The 24,240-nt window shown below is 38.3% G+C and overlaps 2 protein-coding genes across 3 annotated transcripts; one reads left to right on the top strand and one right to left on the bottom strand.

Moving 5' to 3' along the window:
• The first annotated feature begins 2,411 nt into the window (after positions 1 to 2,411).
• LOC118820673 (tumor necrosis factor receptor superfamily member 5) lies at positions 2,412 to 15,942 on the top strand. Its single transcript, XM_036589077.1, has 8 exons — positions 2,412 to 2,866; positions 3,277 to 3,402; positions 4,216 to 4,368; positions 5,462 to 5,555; positions 7,941 to 8,017; positions 9,884 to 9,997; positions 11,989 to 12,078; positions 15,633 to 15,942. Exons 1-8 carry the CDS (start codon positions 2,800 to 2,802, stop codon positions 15,812 to 15,814), a joined length of 903 nt encoding a protein of 300 aa, XP_036444970.1. The 5' UTR covers positions 2,412 to 2,799; the 3' UTR covers positions 15,815 to 15,942.
• Positions 15,943 to 18,872: 2,930 nt separating this feature from the next.
• rbp5 (retinol binding protein 1a, cellular) lies at positions 18,873 to 23,621 on the bottom strand. 2 transcript variants are annotated; one of them, XM_036589088.1, is made up of 5 exons: positions 23,121 to 23,621; positions 22,157 to 22,341; positions 21,850 to 21,951; positions 20,473 to 20,520; positions 18,873 to 19,490 (listed from the first exon to the last, which is right to left on the bottom strand). In XM_036589088.1, exons 1-5 carry the CDS (start codon positions 23,194 to 23,196, stop codon positions 19,437 to 19,439), a joined length of 465 nt encoding a protein of 154 aa, XP_036444981.1. In that variant the 5' UTR covers positions 23,197 to 23,621; the 3' UTR covers positions 18,873 to 19,436. The 2 variants fall into 2 exon arrangements, with proteins under 2 accessions (XP_036444981.1, XP_036444990.1); XM_036589097.1 differs by lacking the exon at positions 20,473 to 20,520 and having other exon boundaries at positions 23,121 to 23,618.
• Between the last annotated feature and the right edge of the window lie 619 nt (positions 23,622 to 24,240).

Raw genomic sequence — 24,240 nt, 5'->3', positions numbered from 1 at the left:
AACAGGATGAAATTAAACCCAAAAAAGGAATCTAAGACTAAATATGAAGATCTACAACAAAACTGAAGAAAAAGTAGATTTTATTTGTATATTGTTTTTCACTTTTTTAATTTTTATACAAAAATACCACAGCAGAAGTGAAGGTATTTGTAAATATTTAGAAAGACAAATTCATAAAGGAGTTCTTAAGTGCAGATGAGTAAAAGGGACTGACTGTTACCCACATCTGTGTGTGGTATCACACATTGGTTAAGTCTACAGCCGCTGAAGGAATTTGGCTACTTTAAAAGTGCACACATTGCTGACATGCTGCCATTCAACTGAGCACAGCTTGTATTATTTACATAAAAAAAGCATTGCCAATGGAATGGGACGCTCTGGAGCCTGAGGTCACCAAGCCAAATGCCAAGCATCAGCTAGAGGGGTAAAAAGCCCCCCCCCAGCATTGGACTGTGTAGCAGTGGAACTGCGTCCTCTGGAGTGATGGAGCTCCATCCAATACTTCAGGGTTGAACCACAGTGGTGTTTGTGATCCACAACTAATCATTACCATCAGCATCTGATCTTACTAATGCTCTTGTGTGCAAATAAGCCTTCCCAGAAGATTAGAGGCCATTACTGCAGCAAACTATCAATACCTTTAATTTCTGAAGAAATGCTGGATGAGCAGGTGCCTACAAACTTGTAGATAAATACATTATCTGCATTAACTGCTGTGCACAAGGTATTGATATAAAATGAAGTGTGAACTTAGGCATGTGAGTGGAGTTACTGCTGGGTCTGATAAGAGAATTCTTAGGAAGGTAGCAGTGAGAGCCGCACTGGGCAGAGATGTGGAAGGAGGGTCATTCCTGGCTATCTGCAGGAACTGAGTGAGCTTCAGTTTGAATGAGATACGGAAAAAGAATGGTTGGCTTGTTGATCAGTGTAAGTACTTATCACACTATGTAACTCAAAAGACAAAACAGAGTTGAGTGTTTACTTTTTGGAAGTCTTAAATCAAAAGCCATCCATATAAGAGGAGTTCACATATCTGTGTTATGTCCTTTTCAGTTTCATTTTGTTTACTTCTTCAAATTCAATACAGTTCAGCTAAGCCTCAACAAACAGTACTGTACAAAGGTCTCAATGGCATCTGAGAAGATGATATGTAAAGCTATTTATCTGAGAGGTAGTTAGTGTGTTATCTTAACCATTTCCAGACCTCTCCTCGAGGAAGTCCAGTTATCAAATCAAATCAAATCAAATCAGATTTATTGTCACATCACAAGAGTACAGGGACACAGGTGAGTGAAAAACTTGAGTGCGAGTTCCACAAATTATGCAGAGAACAGTATTTACACATAGATAAACAAAACTATAGATAGGATAGAAGAATAGATATAACCAATTTAACTAAAATATATACATATAATCTTACACAATAACTTAAAAATAATAATATTGCACCGAGACATATAATATTGCACTGGGAATGTAGGGTGGGTGTAATCAACTATATACTATATATAGTAATTGATATTACAATGCTATGTGGATGTGCAAATAATCACACTAGGTGTGGAGGTAGAAGATGGTACAGTAGGTGGCAGAGTATTTAGTAAAGTGCAAGGTACAGGAAGTTAAGTGGAAGCGCAGGGGGAGAGTATTGTCTTTGGATAGGTATTCAAAGTCCAGCTATGCAAGTAAAGTGCGGGAGTACAGTGGGTGCACGTACGTGTAATGGGAAGGGTTGTAATGGGAAGGGTTGGGCTGGGCAGAGCAGTGATTACTGGCTGTTCAATAGCCTGGTTGCATTGGGGAAGAAGCTGTCTTTGAGCCGACTGGTTCTGGCTTTTAAGCTTCTGAGCCTCCTACCACTCGGCAGCTGAGAGAACAGACAGTGACTAGGATGGGAGGGGTTATTATAGTTACCATCCAAGACCTTCAGCTTCAGCTAATCAATCCTTCATTAAATTAAATCAGGTGTGCTGTTGTGCAGTGAGAAGTGCAGTGAGAAGTCAGGAACCAAACCTGTGATATTCTAACCAAGATATCAATAATTTTCTTGTTATGCTTTACTGTATTTGTTTATTTGTGTTTATTCTAATGTCATTTACAAACTGCTGAGATAAACAGGTTTAAACATTTTTCATGGCTGCCTAAAACTTTTGCACACTACTGTACATGGTACAGTACTGTGTTCAAAGATTGAAACCACTGGCCATTTTAGGTTATGAGCATTGCCACACGCTCTCTCTCTCTCTCTCTCTCTCTCTCTCTCTCTCTCTCTCTCTCTCTCTCTCTCTCTCTGTGTATGTATGTCAAACTCTCTCTCTTGGGGGTTATTGTTAAATGAACAGGAAGGAAAGTGAACAAATGGGAGAGGAAAGGGGCAGTGGGGGTTTCCACAGAACAGTGTGAGGGGGAAAGGTGTGGGTGAGATACAACTGAGAAAGAGAGCAAGAGAACACAGACCAAAAAAAAAGACAGAAAGAGAGAGGGGAAACATAAGAGCATAAGCTCGTTCTGCTTGTGGCCGGACAAGCTGACGCAGAGAGAGAACAAAGTGGCTAGAGGCTGAGCTGACGGAAGAGAACTGTGACGACAAAAAGAATGTAAAACACAACGGCAGTGCGGTGGAGAACCGAAGAACGCAAACTAAAAAGAAGGAGAGCATAGGAGAAAGAAATTAAAGCCAACACAAAAAACTTATTTCAGGAAACAACTTCTAGAGACTAAGTATCTGTAGAACCGCTAGCTGTAGTGACAGAAAGAGGTCAAGAGCAGGTAAAGACAAAGCCAGCTGACGGTCCAGCAATGAGCACCAAAAGCTGCCCGGACCAACATGAGCACAATGGACAATGCTGTGACTTCTGTCCAAAAGGTGAGACAAATAAATACATATCCTGAGAGTATTTTTTAAGAGCTAATTATCTTGAGCACAGTACAATATTAACCATTTCACACTATACAATGCTATCTTCTAAGCCCTCATGTATAGGAGGTCTCTTATGTCCTGTGTCTCTGCATTTGGACTATTTATCTTCTACACATTTTCTCAAGGAGAGCAGAAATTTAACATTAGTTTAAAACGCTGCTGGCGCCAAAAAGCTAAACAGACTGAAGTGAAAATAAAAGCTGTTTTTGAGACCTGAAAGCATCGCCAAAGCAGGAAATACTGCAGCTTAAACTAAAAGCCCTGAAGTGTAGAACAGGAGAGTTTGAAATACCATCTAATCACACCGGTCAATTTACTACTGTAACAGGGCAGAAATCAGTCTGTCTTTTCCACAGGGACATATGTATCAACTGACTGTACCAACTCCTCAAAAACAAAGTGTAAGACGTGTCCTCATGAGCACTACACAGAAGAGAAGAACTATATGCATGACTGTCTGCCATGCAAGCAGTGCCATCCTGGTAAGTCAAATTATTTCTGAAGACATTTAAAAGAAACAAACATGTACAACTCATAAAAAAAGAAAATTCCTGACTCATTAAGAAAAGCACACATTCACCTGACTAAATGGACACTTCATAATATTTAAGACTTTTTGATCTAAAGGCCATTGAGGGATGGGCAGTATGATGATATTTATCATTATCATGATACATTATGTCACTGTATGCCTTTCTGAACATTTCACAGACATTCTCAGTACTTAAATAACACTGACAAACTGCAGAGACAAACTGAGAGCATAACTGCATTTAGTGCAGTATGCAAAACATTGAAGAAAAAAAAAATTGGTTTTTGATTTTTTTTATGTGACACTACTGTCTTTTTTGTCTGTTCCAACTTAAAGAAATGTTGGGATATGTATCTTTTCAATATGATCAATATTACTGTCTGCCACAGTATGAGTTTTTTTCAAAAACAAAAATACTCAATATAATTTTTATGCCCCAAACAAGTAGCTTTAAGCAGCAAACAAGGTCTTAGCATAAGTGGAACTTCAAGTCTGCTGAAGAAGCATCTCATGTGGCTCCTCAGGAAGCTGTTCGAGAAAATGGCAAGAGTGTGTAAAGAATCTAATGTGTGTTTTGATGCCTTCACTGTTATTCTAAAATGTGGAAAACTGGAAAATGTAAAGATGTAAAGAAAAACCATTAATGAGTGGATAAGTCTTGGCCTTTCATGCCAATCTACCACTCTTCTCCTGAAAAGGTGTTATTTATCCTGCTCTTTACCGTTCCTCTGTTTTATAACTGTGTATGTGTTTGGTTAATCAGAAAATCAGATCGTGCTAAAGCCCTGTCAGCAGCACAATGACCGACAGTGTGGGTGCAAGGAAGGCTTCTTCTGTAGTAGTGGTTCTCCGGGTCACTGTGAGCACTGCCTTGCACTTACAGTCTGCCCGCCAGGAAAAGGAGTATCTGTTCAATGTGAGTCTCACAACCCACACAAACACACACTCACTCATTCATCTCCACTCTCCAGATGCTCCTATGATTCTTCATTGCATATTTAAAACATTAAATACTTACAGGGCCCAAATCCTATACTTTTCTGCATTTTATTTTTACCCAGACCTCTTATGATGACTATGTAGGTTTATATGCCAAAAACAGTCATAAAGTAGTCTATTGGAAAAATCACTGGCTATAACTTTGGAGTGAATAGGCAGATATATGGAACTGTGTGGGGTTTTCATGACATCACAAAAACAATGAATTGAAAACAGGCTGATTTACAGCTTAGTTTCCATATATAGACTTTATGGACTGGAGAGAAAAGGGTCTGTTTTGAAGCTTTACCAATGTCTATTTACCATGTGAAGCTCTTGTATTTAAATAAAAACATGAAAAAATTATGTGGGCCCTTTTGATCCAAACCCAGCACACACTTATTTCCCACCCAATTGCTTTCCTCTGTTTAATCCCTTAAACCAGTGGTCTTCAAACTGGTCCTCAGGGCACTGAAGATTTGCTCCAATCTAACTCACAATGCATAAGGACAGAGCAAAAATGTGGACTGTTCTGAAGACCACTGTTTTACACTCTAAGAATTAGGACTGTAAAAATGTATTCACGTATTGTGATACATTGATCTAAATGCATAGTATAAACATTAGAAGAAATAATAATCCGTCATAAAAATACTCAATAAAGATGTGCTCTGTTCTCTGGTTATTTTCAAATGGAAAAAGGGAGGAACGCTTGGTGTGTTGATGTAAGATTATACTGTTTTTCCGATTTTTCACTATTGTTTAAATAATTCCTCCTGTCACATTCACAGTATTTAGTGCTTGATTTTTTAACTGTTCTTAATTTTACAAAAATAACCAAATTAAATCCTCTTGAGGTCTTAGTTTTATACTTCTTCTAAAGATTCATTAGTGGGTCCGAACTTCCATTCTGTACACTCGTAAATATATCTTACATTTTAGTCTCACAGTAGTTACTGAATAATAAATCTAGAATTTAAAGAATTAAAAGCAGATTAATGAGAATAAATTAAGATGTGCCTCTTTTCCAGTCACCAGTCATAGTGACACCACCTGCAGCCCCTGCGCACCAGGAACTTTTAGTGATGTGGAGGATTACAAAACACCTTGTCACAATCACACCAAGTGAGTACCACTGCCTCACACACACACACAACATATACACTCCTCTATAATCAATCACAGACACAACTGCACACACACACAAACACACACACACAAGCAGACACTGAGAATGATGGTCAGACATGACGTGTAAGCTCTGTTCTGAAACTAGCACAGGATGAACAAGGTCACATTCTCATTTAAACTTTAGAAGCCTGCAGTTATTACTGTCCTTTTGCTATACATTTTAAATGTAATTACTTAAGTAAATGAATAATAAAAGCAATGAATTATATTTACATTGGATTTACATTCTATATCAAGGCATTGGAGTCTGCACTTCTACAGTGTAAAAAAACACTAAAAATTAATCTCAACTTAAAATTATAAGGCAATTTATTGCACAGCTTTTCTTGAGTTAAGGACACTAAAGTTCACGCAACTCAAACATCTTAACTTAGTCAAAAGTCCTCCTAATTCACATTTTTTAGTTCTGCATCTCATTTAGACAAACAATAAATATTTATAAGACTTCACACCAATCACACCAGGCATTTCTCTTCTTGGGCTTCTGGTTATGGGGAGCTGTGCCATCGTTGGGGTTTAGAACTCACAGTCGTCTGATGTTGGAGTAAATGCTTAGGCAATAAACAACAATCTGAAATAACTCCTGCAGTGCAGCTGACTTAGTGTTCACCCCCAGTGTCAGGAGGTTGTGAATTCAAACCCCAGTGATGCTGCAGGCTTTATCTGTGAGCCCAAGCAGAGGAAATACCTGGTGGGACTGTGCGAGGGAAAGTGTCCCAGCTAATGGGATAAGTAGAAACTGAAATAAAGCAGAAACTGATATATATATATATATATATATATATATATATATATATATATATATAGTTTACGTAACATGCAGAACTAAAAAATCTAAGTCAGGATTTTTTTTACTAAATTTAGAACTTTGAGTTGAGTTTGAGGAACTCCACTGTCCTCCAAGTTAACTTAAGAAAAGCTGTGTGATAAGTTACCTTTTCATAACTTTTCATTTTCACAGTGTGACTTATGGATGTACCAATCAGGAATTTTTATTGCCAATTCTATTTTTTATTTATTTAAATTGGACCATTTTTTTATTACAGCCAGGATTATGCAGGATAATGAATGCACTGATAAAACAGGGCTCAGAGGAACAATCCCAAAACATTCAAAGAAAACAATTTTTCTTTTACATTTTAAAAAGGCTTGTTTTCTTATAGAGTGGGGTTGAGGTTAGCATAGTTTAAGAAGGTCAGCCCTCATAAACTGCCTCTAAATCTGTTTCTCTACAATGCACCATTTCATATCAAATCACTCTGCATGACTTTGTTTACATCTCAACAATTGAATTATGCAGAATGGAATTTCCCTTTAACTAATAATATCACGTTTATATACCTCCCACTCCCACCACCCCCACCAGTCATCGAGTGAAAACGCTCAGCTATCTCAGAGACTCTCAGTCATACTGTGTTTCATTCTGAAATGTGTCACGGTACAGAAGGCAAACGCGTGATGATTTCTGATTCACTTTGACTTTAGGTTAGCGTCAAGCTAACGGTGGTCTTCATTTACTTTCCCACACAACGCTTACCAATACTTATGGCAGCACTAGCTTAAAAAGACATTTAAATGTTGCAGGGCACTGAAATAACATATTCTGTTGTATGGTGCCCCTTTATAGTGAATGGGTCACTGAATATTTCAGTTTAAAGCCTAGGCAAATTTTTGTGTACCTTAAATAAGTAAGAATAATAAAATAAAAAGCCTGGAGATGAGACGGGGTGCATGGAGTCAGTATAACTTAGAAAATATAATTTCAATTAATTATGATACAATTTTGTTCTCTGACTAAAGGTACTGAGATGTACCCTTGAGAATATCACCCCAGTGACAAGAGCGGTACTTCCCCAGTGACAGTTTCATACCTTTTCTCTGGTTTAACAAAAGTGTGTTTTTACGTAGAGTATGTTAATATGATCAAGTGTTAATAGTGAGAACCATCCCACATGGAAAAAAAAATATATGGGCACATATTTTTATATATATGAAATACATTTCAAACAAATTGCTGTCCATGCTGTAATACATTCCAAACACTAAAATGCATTTCAGAATATACTGCCATATTGACAAAATATATTTTAAAATGTATGGGGAAATTACACACAGAAATGTACCATAGAACAAATAACTACATAAATGTTTTCCTTAAACACATTTGAAAATGTATGAAAATAGACAAAATACTTGTCTAATGCACGTTGCTGCTGGGAATATCTGGAATATCTTTTTCTACACACAGTTCACTTGCTGTCATCAGTGTAGCAGTGGACTGGCCTCACTTATGTATTGTTGCTTATCTTATTTTGCTAGTTGTGAGGAGTTAGGTCGCCATTTGCTGACCCCTGGCACGGCCACTACAGATGCCAAGTGTGGAGACGTCATCCAGAGTGAGTAAAACTTCCTCACCAAACCTTTCTTCTGTACTTCAGCTAATTAGAGCCACTAAACAGCAGTTTATCTCAGGAATATCCAGGTCGGGGCTAAAAATTCACACTGTCTCCTAAACCACTCATGCTGCCGTCTATACAGAACGTTTTACGGCTTTTGAGTGGGAGATGCAGAGTGTGACTACTCTTATTACACTCAAAACCACACACTGTGAACTGTATTATTGTGCTAGACTAAAAACAATACCGGACTGAATCCGATACCGGGTGTTGTGCTGATACGAACAGAATATGCAGGAACGGATACAGGAGAAAAAAAAAGGATAAACTCAAACTGATTCTGTTACAAATCTATCCTGAAAGAACACATAATTCCTTGTATTATCGCAAAATGTAAAGCAAAGTAATGGTAACATCAGTAACATGATAATGTCACATGATAACAGGGTGGAGTAGTAGAGTGTTTCAGTATAATATATAAACATTTCAAATACCTCATTTTAAAGCTTTGTAGTTCTTTTAGTTTAGGGTTTTAGTATCAGTGTTGGTATCAGAAAAGAAAAAATGGAATCGTGCAATCACTACATTAAACTGCAACACTGTAAGAGTGATATAAGTCACATGGGGTATATTCCAAATCCCAGTGCATTATGGGGGGATTTGGTTTGGGGTGGTGCGTAGTGGAATCACACTATAAATCTGCAGGTTCTCGTTTTGAGGAAAAAATGTGCATTTGTAAATTTTCTGAAATGTATATACTGTCACATGCAAAAGTTGAATCACCTGGTCAAATGACTTGTTTTGTGAAAACAAAAAAAAATCTTGTGCAAGACACAAAAACATGGCATAATTTTGGTTTATTGGAAAAAAGGAAAGATAAAGCGTACCATAAATTTGATATCAGGAATTTGATTTGAATATGTAAAAATTAAACATTAAGTATCAACTATAAAAATTCAGTTTTTACTTCTAAGAAATGAATTTTTACTAATGTCATCCGTTTGTAAAATTCATTGTAATAAAATCAAATGGAACATGTAATTAGAATCTCTTCACTTAATTGGTTTCCAACGTTCAAACTGACTTTTCCACACACAGAACGGAATCACCATGGAATTTGACGCATAAAGAAGAGGCTATTTTAAGTACAGTGCCAGTTAAATCTGCAGTCTTTTTTCTCCTCTGTTCTGCTACAACAGCAGTTAGAAGATTTGTAAAAATGCTGCTCCATCCAAACAGATCAAAATGTGTCTTCTGAATTTTTCAGTTAATCAGTTGAGCGTGTGTGTGGTTTGTTGCATATGGGACCAAATATGTTTGGAAACATTGTAGAAAATATTATTTAATCCACATCGGCTTCTTACCAGAAAAATAACCATCAAAGTGGTTTAGGTATTACTTTCTGTGAGACTGTGTTGTACTATGAATTGCTACTGCCATATGTAAAGATAATAGCACAACCACGCCTCACGTCACAGTAAAACTCACTGATAATCCCTGTTTACAAATAAGCAAACCGCCATGCTATTTACTCTTAACACAATGGTGAATTTGCAGTGCGTTTTATGAATCTGTGTCTATGAATGTTTTATCTTTTCCAAATATGTTAAATTCAGGAAATAAACAGTAATTATGCATTAAAATGTGCAGAAGTGTTTCTCTGTAGAGGATGTGTCACTTTTCACTCCGGAAATCAACAAAACATGTAAATTGACCAGAGGTGCTCTAACATTTGCACATGCCTGTCCTTTAAGTATGATGCCCCTGGATTTGTGTGATGTGCTCAGTTTTCGCTTTATTATTATAGATACTTTTTCTTGTGTTTATCATGATTGGAGGTGATGATATGGTTTCTTCTTCTCATAGATTGTCCCTGGATGATTTCAACGGGTCTGTTGGTGGGGCTAATCATGACAATAGTCATCTGCTTTGTTGTGGCACTTCTTTATTGGAGGACTAAACGTAAATCACAGCAAACAGGTACGTTAACCATCACACTTTACTAATGCAGTAATGTGAGGCTAAAGTGTACGATACCGCAAAATATATCACGATACTTCAGGACACTTTCACGATACACGATATGCCTCACGATATTTAGTTCTTATAAGATTTAATAAGCTGACAGAGACAAAATAGAACCTGTAGGGCCACATATAAAACACTATGATGATAATAAAAATAATAATAATTATTATTATTATTATTAAGTCTACAACTACAATGATTTTAATCAATGTTTTACAGACTACGCTGCACTAAAACCCAGTTTTTCATGATAAAATATCATAAAACTGTAAAATACCATCATATCGCCCGCCGCTACCTGTGAAAAAAATATTAAATAATTAAAGCCCTTACCTATTTTTATTATTGTTGTGGTTGCAGCATTACATAATAAATTACATTTACCCTTAATTTACATTTCGTTTCGCCAAGTTCCAGTCTGCACTTCAGATGGTTTTTCTGTTTGTTCCAATGACAAACATAAAAAAAAAACTGCACACATTGGTAACTTTACCAAATTCAAATAATAATAATCTATCCTTTATATCCTTTTCTAGTAACAAGTTTAGAACCTGCTTTTTTTCCACAAACTTTCGCTTTTTTCAATGAACTTGAAACTTTTATCCAAAAAGCGCCCCTTTTTTTTGTCATTTGAGAAACTCAGTGTAATGTAGTGGGCGCTGACTAACAAGCAAGCTAAAATTAAAAAAAGACAAACCTTTAAAAAGGTCATTACGTTCATAAACGAGTATTACTAACACTCTTCCACCCTCTCCACATACACACACACACACACACACACACACACACACACACACACACTCTCTCTCTCTCTCTCTCTCTCTCTCCTACGTACTGACACACAACCACCCACACACTGACGCACATGCTCACGTAGACATACACACACTCTTGTGCAGCCACTAACAAACTCTCAGAGACTGACACACACTGTAACTCGCTTACACACACACACACACACACGCACACTGTACCCACAGGTACCAAGAGGAAGTGTCAGTAAACGCTGCAGTGGAAGAATGTTCACTCTCTTAACATTACACTGTTACGCACTGGAACAAAACAGCTAGAATACACATCAGAGCCATTACACACTATTTTTACACATTACACATCTATTTCTTTAAATGCACTAATCCTTATTTTCTGTCTTTTAGAATAACAGGAAAAACATATACATATATAAAATATATACATATAACACATATAGACGTATGAAGGGAGGAAATAAAGTGTGAAACAAGTCAAAACTTCTTATTGTATATTTTACATTATTAAAAAAATACCACCCTTTGCCTTGATGCAGCTTTTCTCTTGATATATATTAATTTAAATTTATATTTTTTATAACAGTTCAATTCATGCTCAATCTTCGATCTCAAATTTCAACATAATGTGATTTGAAGACACCAGCTTTCTCAATGCAATGCATCGTTACATTTATTATGTATTATTACACATTTCAAAGTGTTCAGTCAGCACTAACAGTAATGACAGAATTGACGGTGTAGATGTGATACAGGATGTGGACAGCAACTGTGACATAAGAGACCAAAACACACACAAAAACATACACTTGCTTTCTCTCTCTTTTGGAGCAGTGTGTAAGCTCTTACAGATAGCTGGGTGCAGATAAAGCCTGCGAGGAAGAGCAACGGCAAACCACATCCTTCTATTCAAGCACTCACTCATACAAGAAGAACAACTCATGCTGATTTAAAATACTGATCAACACACACTTGGCCCTAATGCTTCAACGGTAAAATATGCTGGAGTACAACCATTAAGAGCTTCAAAAATCATAAACACTCTGTACACCATGCAGAACTTAACAGGAAGCCAGTGTAAAGTGAATAAGACCAGAGTAATTGCCCATCATCACTTTCAAACCAGAGATGTTCATCTGTGTGAAACCCTAAATTGCTTGCTGCTTGTGTGTTCAGTGAGAACTTCAGAGAGTTTCATCCCGCCAGTGCTCCCTCCAGACATCATCAAGCACCCAAGGAGCCCTGAACAGCCATTCTTTCACAGAGGTAAGCTGGTGTCCTCTATACACACACACACACACCTTTGTATAAACGTCAGGCAGTCATAAATCATGTCCCATATGTGTAAGAGTCTTGCAAATGTTTCAACACCCTGGTCAAATTATGTGTTTTGTAGATTGTCTAAGTGACAATAACATAACATAACATACCTTCTACAGAGAACACAGTTAAATATGACCTTTTTCTGCACAATTTGATTTATTTGCTGAGTTTAATATATTGGAAAAAACTAGACATAAAATATAAAATGTGCCGCAACTTTTGCACAGGTCACATTTTATATTTTATTTCTTTTTCAATAAGTTAAAATCAGTAAATAAACAGTAATTATGCATTAAAATGTGCAGAGGTGAGTTCTCTGTAGAGGATGTTTACTTATTTGCCATTGGAAAATCAACAAAAGACTAATTGAACACTTTTGGACTGATGTGTTAGACAGCGCTCTCCACCACCATCATCAAAACACTAACCGAAGTAACACCTTTTAAAAGAAGTGTTCCATCTGTTCAGTACAGCTCCAGAGACTTGTAGAATTTATGAGGCGCCTTGAAGCTGATCCCATTACCGAGACGTTTTATGGTAGTTTTTCCTTTAGTTTGTCACCTGTCTCTACATACATGTAACTAGCTATATGTAACAATTCAGTCCCCCTTGTTCTCTCTGGTTTCCCAATAAGTTCTGGACATGAGCATTAGAAATACACTAAGACAAACACATGTACGCAAAGTCATACTCAGTGAAGGTGCTGTCTGCATTTGACTCTGTTTCCGGCTCTTAGCTGTCTGTCTGTACACGCACTGCTATTCTGAGAACTGGGGGAAGACACAAAGCTTCCAGACAGCTATAAAAGCAGAAGAGGCTTTTAAAAGTAGATCTTCATTATTCACGTGTATTCCAGTTTTCACACGTCTCATTTAAATCTGATGCCTTGGCACCTGATGCAATCTGGTGTCTCGGCATAACCTTGAACTACAAATCATGATCTTATCAGAACCACAGTGACAGGCCTATTTCTGAAACAAGGTCAATGCAAGTACATTGTACAGATCAAATCCTCTTAAGTCCATTTTTTCCTGTTTTTTATTTGATATTTCATTTGAAAATGTCAGCTCAGACCTTTACACTGTTGGAACATTTCATGATGAACGCATTAATAGAAATGATTCAGAATTTCTTGGATTAAAATTTCACTAAGAACATTGCCTTTTGTAGATAAAGCTTTTATCACAGCAGTGATATGAATTTGCGTGGCCTGATAACATTCTACATTGACATTGTATGGCAAAGCCCACAGTGCGGTGTGCTGAAACTGGGGTTTCGGAATGAGCGGGGCTGACTGAAAGTGTTACAGTATGAGCCGACGTCAGTGCTGCTGCTCAGACTCAGTGAGATCAGCTTGATAAGTGTGTGTGCAGGGGAACAATCTCACACCACAAATGCAAATACAGTAACTCCAACTGCTGCTTCCCCACACACAGTGCACCTACGCCATTGACCGAAGCCTTTTGAAGACTGAGCCTCACACGTGGGCCTGCTGCAAACCAGCCAGGCAACAAAGACAAGCGAGGCTGTAAAATTAAACCCCTGACTTTGACAATACAGCACAGGTTATTTCCCAGCTTACGGCATCATAAAACAAAACGCAATACTTTTCTGAGTTAAAATTAAGTAATATAGTTTTACATTTCAAAACGTTCATCTCTGCAAATTAAGTTTTGCGAGTTTCGCAAGCAATTATGTCAACACAGAAATCCGAATTCATTCTTTTCCAAACATGCAAATGTTTAAATGAAATAGGTTGTTTCTCATAATAACTTAGTAAAAATGACTAACTAAAAAGCTGTGTTAATGAGATCTTTTATTAAATGTCATTGCATTTTTACACTTTTTTTTAATTTATATCAGACTGTGCACGTTTCATTCATCATTCAATTCAATAGTCATAATCTGAAATGGGAAATGAAACTTGAGAATATGGACTGAAAGTCCCTAAGAGCTGCATGGTTTTTCCTACACAGTGGCCTACAATATCACACCACATTTCTAGCAATGGTTAATATCACATATAGAGAATTCTGTAATAGGTTTAAAGCAAATTCCACACAGATACTAAGATACAAGCCCAAACCCTACAACCCTTACAAACTGAATAAATGCTGAAAAGATAAGAAATACTCATGCAAGAAGGAATAGTTCTTTGGTAGTGAAACACCTCTTTACATTTTGATACACTTCTCCTTCTGTTCTGATGTAGTGAACTAAGCAGTTCTGCCATTACTCACTGATTATTCTGCAGCTTTCTTAGAAATATTAAAATTAGAGTGACTGGAATTAAGGAAGTGATAGCATACATTATAAGGTGATATGTGCACTTCAATGCACTGGAATAATTTAGCAGTGTAGCTTTCTTTGATGTCTACACTCATCACAGCTCAACTCCCCACAGATCAAAATGATAAAAACAAAAAATATGGTTTCATGACGGGAAGTCGTTCAGTTCTGTTATTTCTGTTAAAACAACAGAAATATGGAGTTTCATTAAAAATAACGAAAGCTCTAAGAGTGCTTTGAAAACAGCAGTGGGAGTCTGTATATCAATTAAAATGGAAAAAAACTTAATTCAAGCTGTGTTCTGATTTTAGTAAGTGGTGATTTTAGGTGGTAAGGTTTGCAGTAAGGTTTGTTTAATGTCAGTACAGATAAACTGAATCACGCCAGTCACATTGCAGTAGCCCTTCACCTCTTAACATGCTGACCGGCACCATATTTCATTCCACATTCAAATGTCACATTAACAAGATGAAGCTAAAAGGGGAATCTCGCAAATTTTTTTAATTTTCTGCATAATTCAATCATTGAGACGTAGACAACATCAATCAGAGTGGTTTGATGTGAAATGTGTCACTGTAGAGAAAACTCACTGACTTAGGTTCTTTATAGTGGTGGTAAAAGGAACCAGAGATTGTGATGTCTACACTCAAATACAGTCAACTTATTTACTATCCAAACACGTGGCTTTTCATTTTATATATGCAATGGTAAAACAGCGGCAAATCTGAAAAAAATGTTTTCTTTGGGGACTTTTTCTCCTTACGACGACCTGCATGTATCTCTCCACCCTGCATATATTGTAACATATGCTTTACACCAACAGTTTTTCTTAAAACTACAGTAAAAAACATTTCAAGCCTCAGGCAACATGTTTGTAACCGTTTCATGCAATAACTGTCTGTGAGGAAGCTTTAAGAGACAGATGTCTGCTTCCCATCACCGCCACTGTGAATAAAACTGTGACTTGGTAAGTGACTTTGTTTACAATCTTAAAAATAAGTGGAATCCCCCTTTAATGTAGACCCCCTGATTCCACATCCAACAGCAAGAGCAGCAGCATCAGGAGCAGCATTAAAGCAGTTTGAGAGCAACCATAGATCAGACTAGACATCAGACTGCCATAAATCAGACCAAAGATCAGCCCACTACAAGTGAGATCAGTGGTTAGACCACCTTGTGAAACTCAAGATTTCTCACTTGATTTTCAGATGAAATCTTCTCCAACACAGACGACTGCTGTCTGGACTGTGACGGCGTTACCTTGACAACGCTGACCGCGTCAGAAAAATACGCCTACTCAGCCAGTCAGTGTGAGTGTGGGGGTTTCAACACCAGTGACCCTTTCATTCTCCAGTCTGAACCGCAAGAGGACGAGTGGCCTGGAGCCTGAACACATCTGTTGTCATATCAATCAGTTCATTACCACAAATACCAAATCTAAACACATCATTTGTATATGAACTCATTATTTTGACTGATACTCTGTTCCCTTCATTAAACTTATTTCTGTATAATAAATCTTACAAACTTCTCTCAGTTCTTTGCATGCATTCATATGAGATTATTAGTGTACCATGTGCAACAATGAGAATGAGGTAGGGCCAGCCAATCAGTAAGTTTCATTTCTGTAAATGTGGTTAGTGTCTGGTTAATGTTTACAAAACTGTGGAATGTTCTCTTTGGTGTAATTTCAAGAGAAGAAAACAGAACACAATATTGTTATACAAGTTATATTACACAAGTTCTTTTAGCATATAACAGCAGGAGCTTTGAAAGCTAAAGCAATAAAGATTAATGCTAAGATAAATATCATCTGATATCATGATATATTTGAAAAAAATATGATTTTGAATTCTGTCAATGACATCAGTAACACTGACAAATATAAATATCAGTATTTAACAGTATTACTCATGTTACACATAATTTAGTGGCTGAACAACAATTACCTATTACTATCACTACTAGAATCAAATGCATAGAGTTACCTCCCTTCCATTTTGTTGAGCCTTAACTGGTCAGTCCTGGTCCTCTTCTCACTGTGGCAGCTTTCACTCTATCAGAGATAGATAAATGTCTGCTCTTAGAGTCTGAGGTGTCTAGTCCCTTCATTTTCACCACTGACTGAATGTACAAACTGTGAGCTCTTCACCCGCCAACATCAGTAACTCAGGCCTAACTTTGTAAAAATTAGATACTCGACAGAGTTACAGTCACCATGATGAGACAGACACAGCTGAGGTCTTTCTAACATCACTCACTGCAGACAGGCCTGCAGGTTTAACACGGGAGCTTATTAACTAGACTGATGTTTAGGACCAAACTTGTAAAGCACATGTACAGTCACCGATATGTTAATAAAACACGAGCTTTCAGTAACGTGAGGACATTTCACATGCCGCACTTCATGAAACATCCTTACAAGCCCGAGAAACAGGAACTGAATGACTCCCTGCTCCGTCCTGCCCTCCGGTGGCAACAGGCCATGACGACGAGAGAATGAGAGGCGACTCATAATTGAGCTACACTCCCCTCTAGTGGCCAGAGTTAGGAGTATGCAAAATAGTTTAGCTTTAAAACCCCAAACTATACTTTCAAGAGCAGAGGTTAAATTCTCTTTGTGCTTGTTAATTTTAGTAACCTGCAGATAATCCGTACTAGTAGCAATAAAAAAAAGATGAACTCCATTAAAATGAACATTAATCTTTTGGTCCTTTCTTGGCGTAAAGGTGCAGCAGCCATATAAAAGACCTCTAGTGGTAAAGTGGGTGAACTACAACACCGGGACGTTTTTTTACTCCTTGAACATCAGGACGATGCATGCCAGTTGAATCGACGAGAAGGGTCTGACTGCAGAGCCGCAGATTTACACCCGCAGTTTCACGTCAGCGGTTCAACCCATTAGTTTACCCAGAGCCACATCAGCTGTAGTTCGTGTAATATTTACCCTGTAAATCTCTATATGTGTTCAAGCCAAAGTTTGTTTTAGCCTAAAACTTAAAATATAACCTTAGCCCAAAGCAAATGTGTTGGAAACCCACATACAACGACTGTAATGTTGATTACCCAAAAGTCCGCTAAGAAAAAAACACAACCGTTGGCGCATGCGCTAAACGCCACTGGCTTGAATCTGTGGGGGTGAAACTGTGGCTCTGAGGCTCTGCAGCCAGAGATAATCTGGGGGGCGGGGGCGGGGGCGGTTCTTTTAGAGTTTGCCAGACATTACCACTTCCTAGCAATGAGGTTATTTAGATATAGATGATAAAAAAAATGTGTCATTATGGTAACGCTGCTTTAGAGGAGATCAAAGTAACGTTAATGTTACTCAGTATAGCCAATATCTCAACAGAGCACACTGAGTGTGGCCCGTTTCACAGCTAAAACACCACCGGGGAGTTATGTCCGGTCATACAAGACCAGTCTCCTATTTGTTTGAAGGGGAGAGACCTATAAAACCAAAACTAAAGCCACATTAACCTTGCAAATACATATTTGCAATCACTGATAAAATCGGGCAAACAGCATAAATAGCTTGTTGCATTTGACAAAAACACACAAAACACGAGTTTTCAGCTCATTCTTGCGCAGAACTCCGCAGCGATGGAGGAGGGGCTATTCCCGCTCGCAGCTTAAACAGTGAGCCGATTGGCTGTTTTTCTTGAAGGGCGGGACTTTCCCCGTAAACAGACGCCATGTTGAGCGTTAGGAGCTTTCCCCAGTTTATTTTTCACCCAGTGACCTTCTCCTCCTTTATAACTTCTCTGATTTATCTCAGAATGGTTGTGCTTATTTTCAAGACCTAGCTAAAATAACCTAGCTAACAGGTCACAGCACCACTCTCCCCCCAGCAAAAAGTACTGATAACATGCCATTACATTTAACTTATTTTCATAAGACTTTTCATGTCCAATTATAATCTCTGTACCTTATTATTTATGTAAGGTCAGCCATTCAGACAGTTAAACGCTTTATATGTATTGTGTTTACATACCTGTTCAAGAGAAACATTGCTAATTCCACGTTCAGCTTCAGCTCCTCTGCATGAACTCCCTCCATCTTGGAAACGTGCTTACAGTGTAGGTTCTTGTTTTAGAACGTAGAAAGTTTTTAAGCCAGCACCATGTATCTCTCCCCACTACAGCATTAACACCTACCGGTCGCTAACCAGACTTCGCCATGTTTTTTTTCTTAGCCAAGCAGATGGAGATGGGGGCAGGTCTTATAAAATAATAGTGCTGTTTCCTAAACGGGGTTTTTCAGGCACATGAAACACTTGTGCTGATGCCATTGCCAAAACAATTATTTATTTAAAAATCATGTTCTGCATATTTTCCAGGTTATTTGTACTAGTTGGAAAAGAAAAATAACAAACAGGCTACTGCAGCTTCAAGTCCCCCTAAACCTTCTAATACCACAGAGGAACACAAATCAAGACACAAAGCAACAAGTCAGAATGAAAGCTTTTATATTTAATAACAGGAGACCCAAAAGCAGGACGCTCAGCGATAATACTAAACTGAATGGGGGCATTTCACTAATGTGGTCCATCAGACACTGCACAAGTTATCTAAAAAAACAAATGTAAGCTGTACTACACAGGCGTGGCCTAGCACCAGCACTGTTGGACAGGTGCTAGCTGGAACACTGCTAACCAGTTTAACCCCCACTAAAACTCAGAGGATGTTAAAAGCTTTTGTAACTTTTTGTAGTGATCCACATGGCCATTTCCACTCCGGAGATGAGAGCTGTTCTGGAGGATACAAGTAAGTTTATCACTTTTAATTCCATTTACACCCTAAAAGCTACTGATTAAAAGGGGAAAGTTTAGTGTGGTTGTGTTCAAGTAAAGTCTTATTGAGGGCTGCTGTTCTTTCTGTTGTAGTCTCTGGTTAAACACTACTTCCTGTTGTTTGGTGACTGAGCTGTGTTGTGGCTGAATCATGCTCGCTCTTTTGGTTTCTCCTCAATCCAAATCAGAGTTCCCATGATGCTCTGGGCCCACAACCAGCCTCTCATTCTACTTTCTTAAAGACCTGCTTGGCCACCACATTCTTCACCCGCAGCTCCTAGAAAGACAGAGAAAGAGACAGAGAGAGAGAAACAGACAGACGATGTGTTACATCATTAGTTACGATGGAAAGATTCAGTTCACTGAATCGATTCCTCTAAACAGTTTAAATGAATCAAATGCTTTAATGATTTATTGATAAATCAAGACAAATCAAATAAGTCAAGACACATGAGACATATGAGACATATGTGCTGTTGCTACTCAGCAAGTGAGTGATGTTGCTACCTCTACTCACTAATAGAGTCAGACTCGGAGGGCACAAAGTACCAGCACATAGCTACAATCTACAGAGATAAAATGTAAACAAATTCAAAGAGCTTATTCTTAATATGGTACAGGGTATTTTTCAGTTTAGGGGGTTACACTGTACAAAGATAACTAAGATTACAAAGATAATTATCTGAATTTTATTTAAATCTTTAAGCTTAAGCTACAAAAAGTTTGATTCAGTTGGACAAAAGAATTAGCTCAACAGATTTACTGAAAAAAAAACAGTTCAAAGAATGATTCATGAGTTGGACGTCACTAGGATACATGAGACTGGGGGACACAACACGTGAACAGGAGATTAAAAAAAGATTTCAGCAAAACAAAAAGTGTTTTGTGTGTTTGGTCATCAAGAGCAAACTAATGCTGCTTGTTCACAATAGTTGCTGTGTTTCAGCCTTCTGCAGGACAAAACCTTTAATCTTCTTTTCCTCTCTTTCACCTGATCCATAAGCCTTCAGCATCATTCAGCATTCCACTCTGTTTCTCACCATAAATAAGATCAATAGCCTATGCGGGTAAACACGTGCACAGACACAGTCGTTTGCAAAAGTTTGAACACTCCTGGTCAAATCACGTTTTGTTTGATTTTGAAGTGAACACATCTTCTACAGAGAACACGCATAAATATGACATTTTTCTGCAAATGTTAATACAAAATTTCTATTTATTTGTTTAACAGTTTGAAAAAAATATGAAATGTGCCATACCTTTTGCCCAGACCACATTTTACGTTCTGCTTTCCCCCAATATCGCTGCTGTTGAGAGAAAACCTTGTATCTCTATTTTTGACGTTTTTAAATTTTTGATATAATTTGAAAATGCCTGTTGCCCTTTACATTGTATGTAAATTTAAAGAACAGACCAAAAGAAATGGGCCAAAATGACTTGGAAAAAAGTCTGGTTCTGTTGACCTACATTAAAAGTAAAGTAGGTTTTTTCCTTCTCCTGTAAAGTTATCATTTTGGAGATAAGTTTTCTTCTGGTAACAGTGATATGTTAAATTGAGCAAATAAACAGTAACAGTGTTTACTTATTTTCACTTAGCAAATCAACAAAACATGGAATCAGTAGGTTGTGGTGAGTAATTTCTTCTAGCCGGTCATTTCCTTGAAACAGAAATGACACCAAATGTAAGGTGCCACCATCCAAAAGACAGATGATTCTAATTCAGGTCAACATCATCTATTTTCTAAACACTGTATGCCTGCTTTAGCCATTAGGTGTCTTAGAGTAGCAACACAGATCCAGGATCAGTAATCCCTCTTTTGCAATGAATACAGTTACTGGAAGAGGAGGGAAGGGAAGGGAAGGGTGTTGCACAATCAAAGCAGAATAAATCTGACTAACTTGATCACTCCTCCAGCACACACCCTGTGTTTCATCTAGCAGGTCAGACTGAGCCACTCAGCTTTAACTAGCATTTTCTTTTAGACTTGGTTTGGTTTGAACCAACAAAATTTGATTAACAATTTTCCCCAGTCGAAATGCCAAACAAGTCTTACACCAAGTGAACGTCGACATTTTGTGCAGTTACAACCACTACAGAGACTGCAGGCAGACTGCAGCCCTCTGGCTCTTTGATGGTATACAAGCCTGAGGCAGTTCTATGCACAAAAGATGACACAGCCAGCAGACAGTAGTGGTGTAAGTGTCTAGTTTCACAATGATTCAAATGGATTACGATTCTTTAGAAAATTATTCAGTGTATCATGAAATCTCAAATTTCTCTACAATACCATTCGATTTTTTAAAAACATTTTTACAGTGAAATACAGACAATAAAAAAAACTTTTTTAGCAAAAAAATGAGAGCATCTTTTTAAAAGAATACTACAATTAATTATTATTAGGAATGCTTGATTGTAATCAGGAAAGATCAGAAATAACATGAGGCAGATAAGTGCACATGCCCTGTATTTGAATGCTTATATTGTAGCATAATTATACAAGACTCACTCCGCCAAATAGGCAGTTAACTCCAAGTCAATTCATCCCAAAATCAATTCAGCTTATTTGCCGCTCTGAACTCTCTGAACACTCTGCCATTCTGAAGGTTGTGTTTAGTTATCATGTTTGTCTTCTTACCAGGTGGAGCAGGTTTCCCTCCAGCCAGTGAGTCCATCCCCTGCCTTCCTTCTCTCCTCGCTGCACACACAACAGCTTATCACCCTCCCAGTCCACCGTGGTCTACAACACACAATGAACACACTAAGTAAATTCCCCAAACAAAGACATACAGCCAACAACATAACCGACAGTCATCACATTCACTACACAAGAAATAATCTTAACAAAAGGACACACACAATACATATTATACCACAGCATACCACCTGTGAAGTTTTCCCACGCTACGGGGGCAATTAAGCAATAAACAAGCACACACACACACCTGGCACTTTCTCCCGTCGACAGGTCCCAGGTCCTCAGTAAACTCCTTGCCCAGCATGAAGTCCATGTCAAAGTTTTTGAATGTGGTCATGGTCTTGATCTTCATGTGGCCTGTGTTGGCGTCATGCTCAATTTGCTTACTGGGCTTCAGCATGCACACAACCTTCCTCAGAGCAAAATTAACATCTACAGAGAGAGAAAGAGGGCCTGTTATCTCAGATGTGCAGCTGGTGAGAGATTAAAAGTGGGGTTTTAGATTTAGCAGTAATGAACATTCAGACACCATGAAACACAATTTGTGGGTGCACTCATATAGTGATGCAAAACTCATAAGCCAGTCATGATAATCCTTATTTCCTGATGCTGATACTTTAGAATGGTTACTTTCAACCATAAATATGGATGATAACAGGTCAGAGTAAACCAGACGAAGGCCGTCTACGTACAGTCATAACCAGGTCCACTCGTCTAGACCATGTAACCGACACGTTGGAAACTATAACCAACACAGAACCATCCACAGTCCTAGTTAAAAGTGACCTTTGTATAGTATCAGCATCAGGAGATAAAGATTATCATTACTGACTCGTGATTTTCATATCACTGCATCCTCATGAATGATAATGTCCCTCCATTGTTTCTCCACAATGACTGCAGGACTGTTACTCTTCACTTTCAAAAGAGACTTTGTAATCTTTTTTTCTTGGGGGGGGGGTCTTCCAGAAAGTACTCAACATCAATCTGTGCATACTCCAACCCTAACATGATGGTTACCTGCACAGGTGAGCTACAGAGTCCAGTATGGAGCTCCAGATTCGAGGAGCAGCCTCTGGGAATCTCCACACTGGAAATGTAACACTCTTCAGCCAGGAGAAGGATACTGATGTAGTAGGAGATGAGCTCATACCACAGGAATGAAGAGAAAGAGAGGGATCAGGAGAAACAAAGAAAGAGAGCACACTTACCTAAAGCAGCAAGATAGGCCTCGAAGTTTTCCTGAGACACCATGTGGTAAAGTCCAGAGTAGTTGGGTTTGGACATCTTTGCTTTTCTGTGTTTCTCTCCCTGTGATGAATGTCTTACTAACTCTCCCTCCGTGCGCTGTTTCTTTGTTGTTGTTCTGCGCAGATTAGCACATCCTATATACTGTGACTATAACGTTAACGCGCAAGCACCGACAGCTTCTGGACGGAACGGACGCTGAACTGAACGGAGGACCGGACCGGCTCACCGGAACTTCTCTTTCTTTCTCTTTCTCTCTCTCTCTCTCTCTCTCTCTCTCTCTCTCTCTCTTAACCCCCTCTCTGCCGAGCCCTACGCCCTCACACCCGCGCTGACACTGCGGGTGAAGTCCGCAATCTCGCTTTTCTGTTGTGAGGATTTGCAGTAATCCGTTTTCTGATTCTTCTCAGCGCTGGTGCAGCGGTCAGTCAGGGGGTCAAACCTGCTGCGTCTCAATATGTAGAAGCAAAGCACTGGGGCCACAAGTCCCACCCCTCCAGCTACACCCCCACCCCAAGTACCCTCCCCCGGGCATCATGCCAAGGTTCTGTGTGCACTGAGAAGTGCAGGGATAGAGACAGTGAAGCAGACTAAAACTGGCCATCTTTGTGCTTTTTCACATTCATGAAACTTGTGGTCCAACATTAAAAGATGAATATGAAACTACAGCTTTTATGGAGCTTTTAATCTACACTTCTAATCTTCGCATAGTTTCTCAGTTTTAGCTGAACACAAGTAATACATGTGAAGGAAAAGGGTTTTCCCCTTACTTGTGACATTTGTTGCTTTTCTTTCTGGGTCATATTTTTAAGTTAAACTGTATTTCACTACTGGGTTTAGCATAATTATTTGAGCAATGGATAACAGTTTGAACTGAACCCAAAAGAAAAGTCTTTCTTAAGTTGCTTAAAATCACCTTTTCTTTCTTTTGAGAGAATATCTTAGTATTGGACTAATGAAGTATCACTGCTTTCTGTAGGAGAGATTAACAGAAACTTTTAACTGTTTGAAGTTCTGGAGACAAACAAGAAAAGCCAGAGGTCTCCTGCTACACTGATGTGCTGCTTCAAGATATCTAAGATG

This window comes from Colossoma macropomum, unplaced genomic scaffold (genome assembly GCF_904425465.1).
Source record: "Colossoma macropomum unplaced genomic scaffold, Colossoma_macropomum, whole genome shotgun sequence".
Classification (NCBI taxonomy): Eukaryota; Metazoa; Chordata; class Actinopteri; order Characiformes; family Serrasalmidae; genus Colossoma; species Colossoma macropomum.
The sequence above is the reverse complement of the archived record's forward strand: the minus strand, read 5'-3'. Positions and strand labels throughout refer to the sequence as shown.

Excerpts from the sequence above, each read along its gene's own strand:
- LOC118820673 (XM_036589077.1), top strand. The coding sequence starts at position 2,800 with ATGAGCACCAAAAGCTGCCCGGACCAACATGAGCACAATGGACAATGC. Across the intron at positions 2,867-3,276 it reads CTGTGACTTCTGTCCAAAAG|GGACATATGTATCAACTGAC; the intron begins GTGAGACAAATA and ends TCTTTTCCACAG. Across the intron at positions 9,998-11,988 it reads ACGTAAATCACAGCAAACAG|TGAGAACTTCAGAGAGTTTC; the intron begins GTACGTTAACCA and ends TTGTGTGTTCAG.
- rbp5 (XM_036589088.1), bottom strand. The coding sequence starts at position 23,196 with ATGTCCAAACCCAACTACTCTGGACTTTACCACATGGTGTCTCAGGAA. Across the intron at positions 20,521-21,849 it reads AGGGAAACCTGCTCCACCTG|CAGCGATATTGGGGGAAAGC; the intron begins GTAAGAAGACAA and ends TTCTCTCAACAG. Across the intron at positions 19,491-20,472 it reads AAATGTGGTCTGGGCAAAAG|GAGCTGCGGGTGAAGAATGT; the intron begins GTATGGCACATT and ends CTGTCTTTCTAG.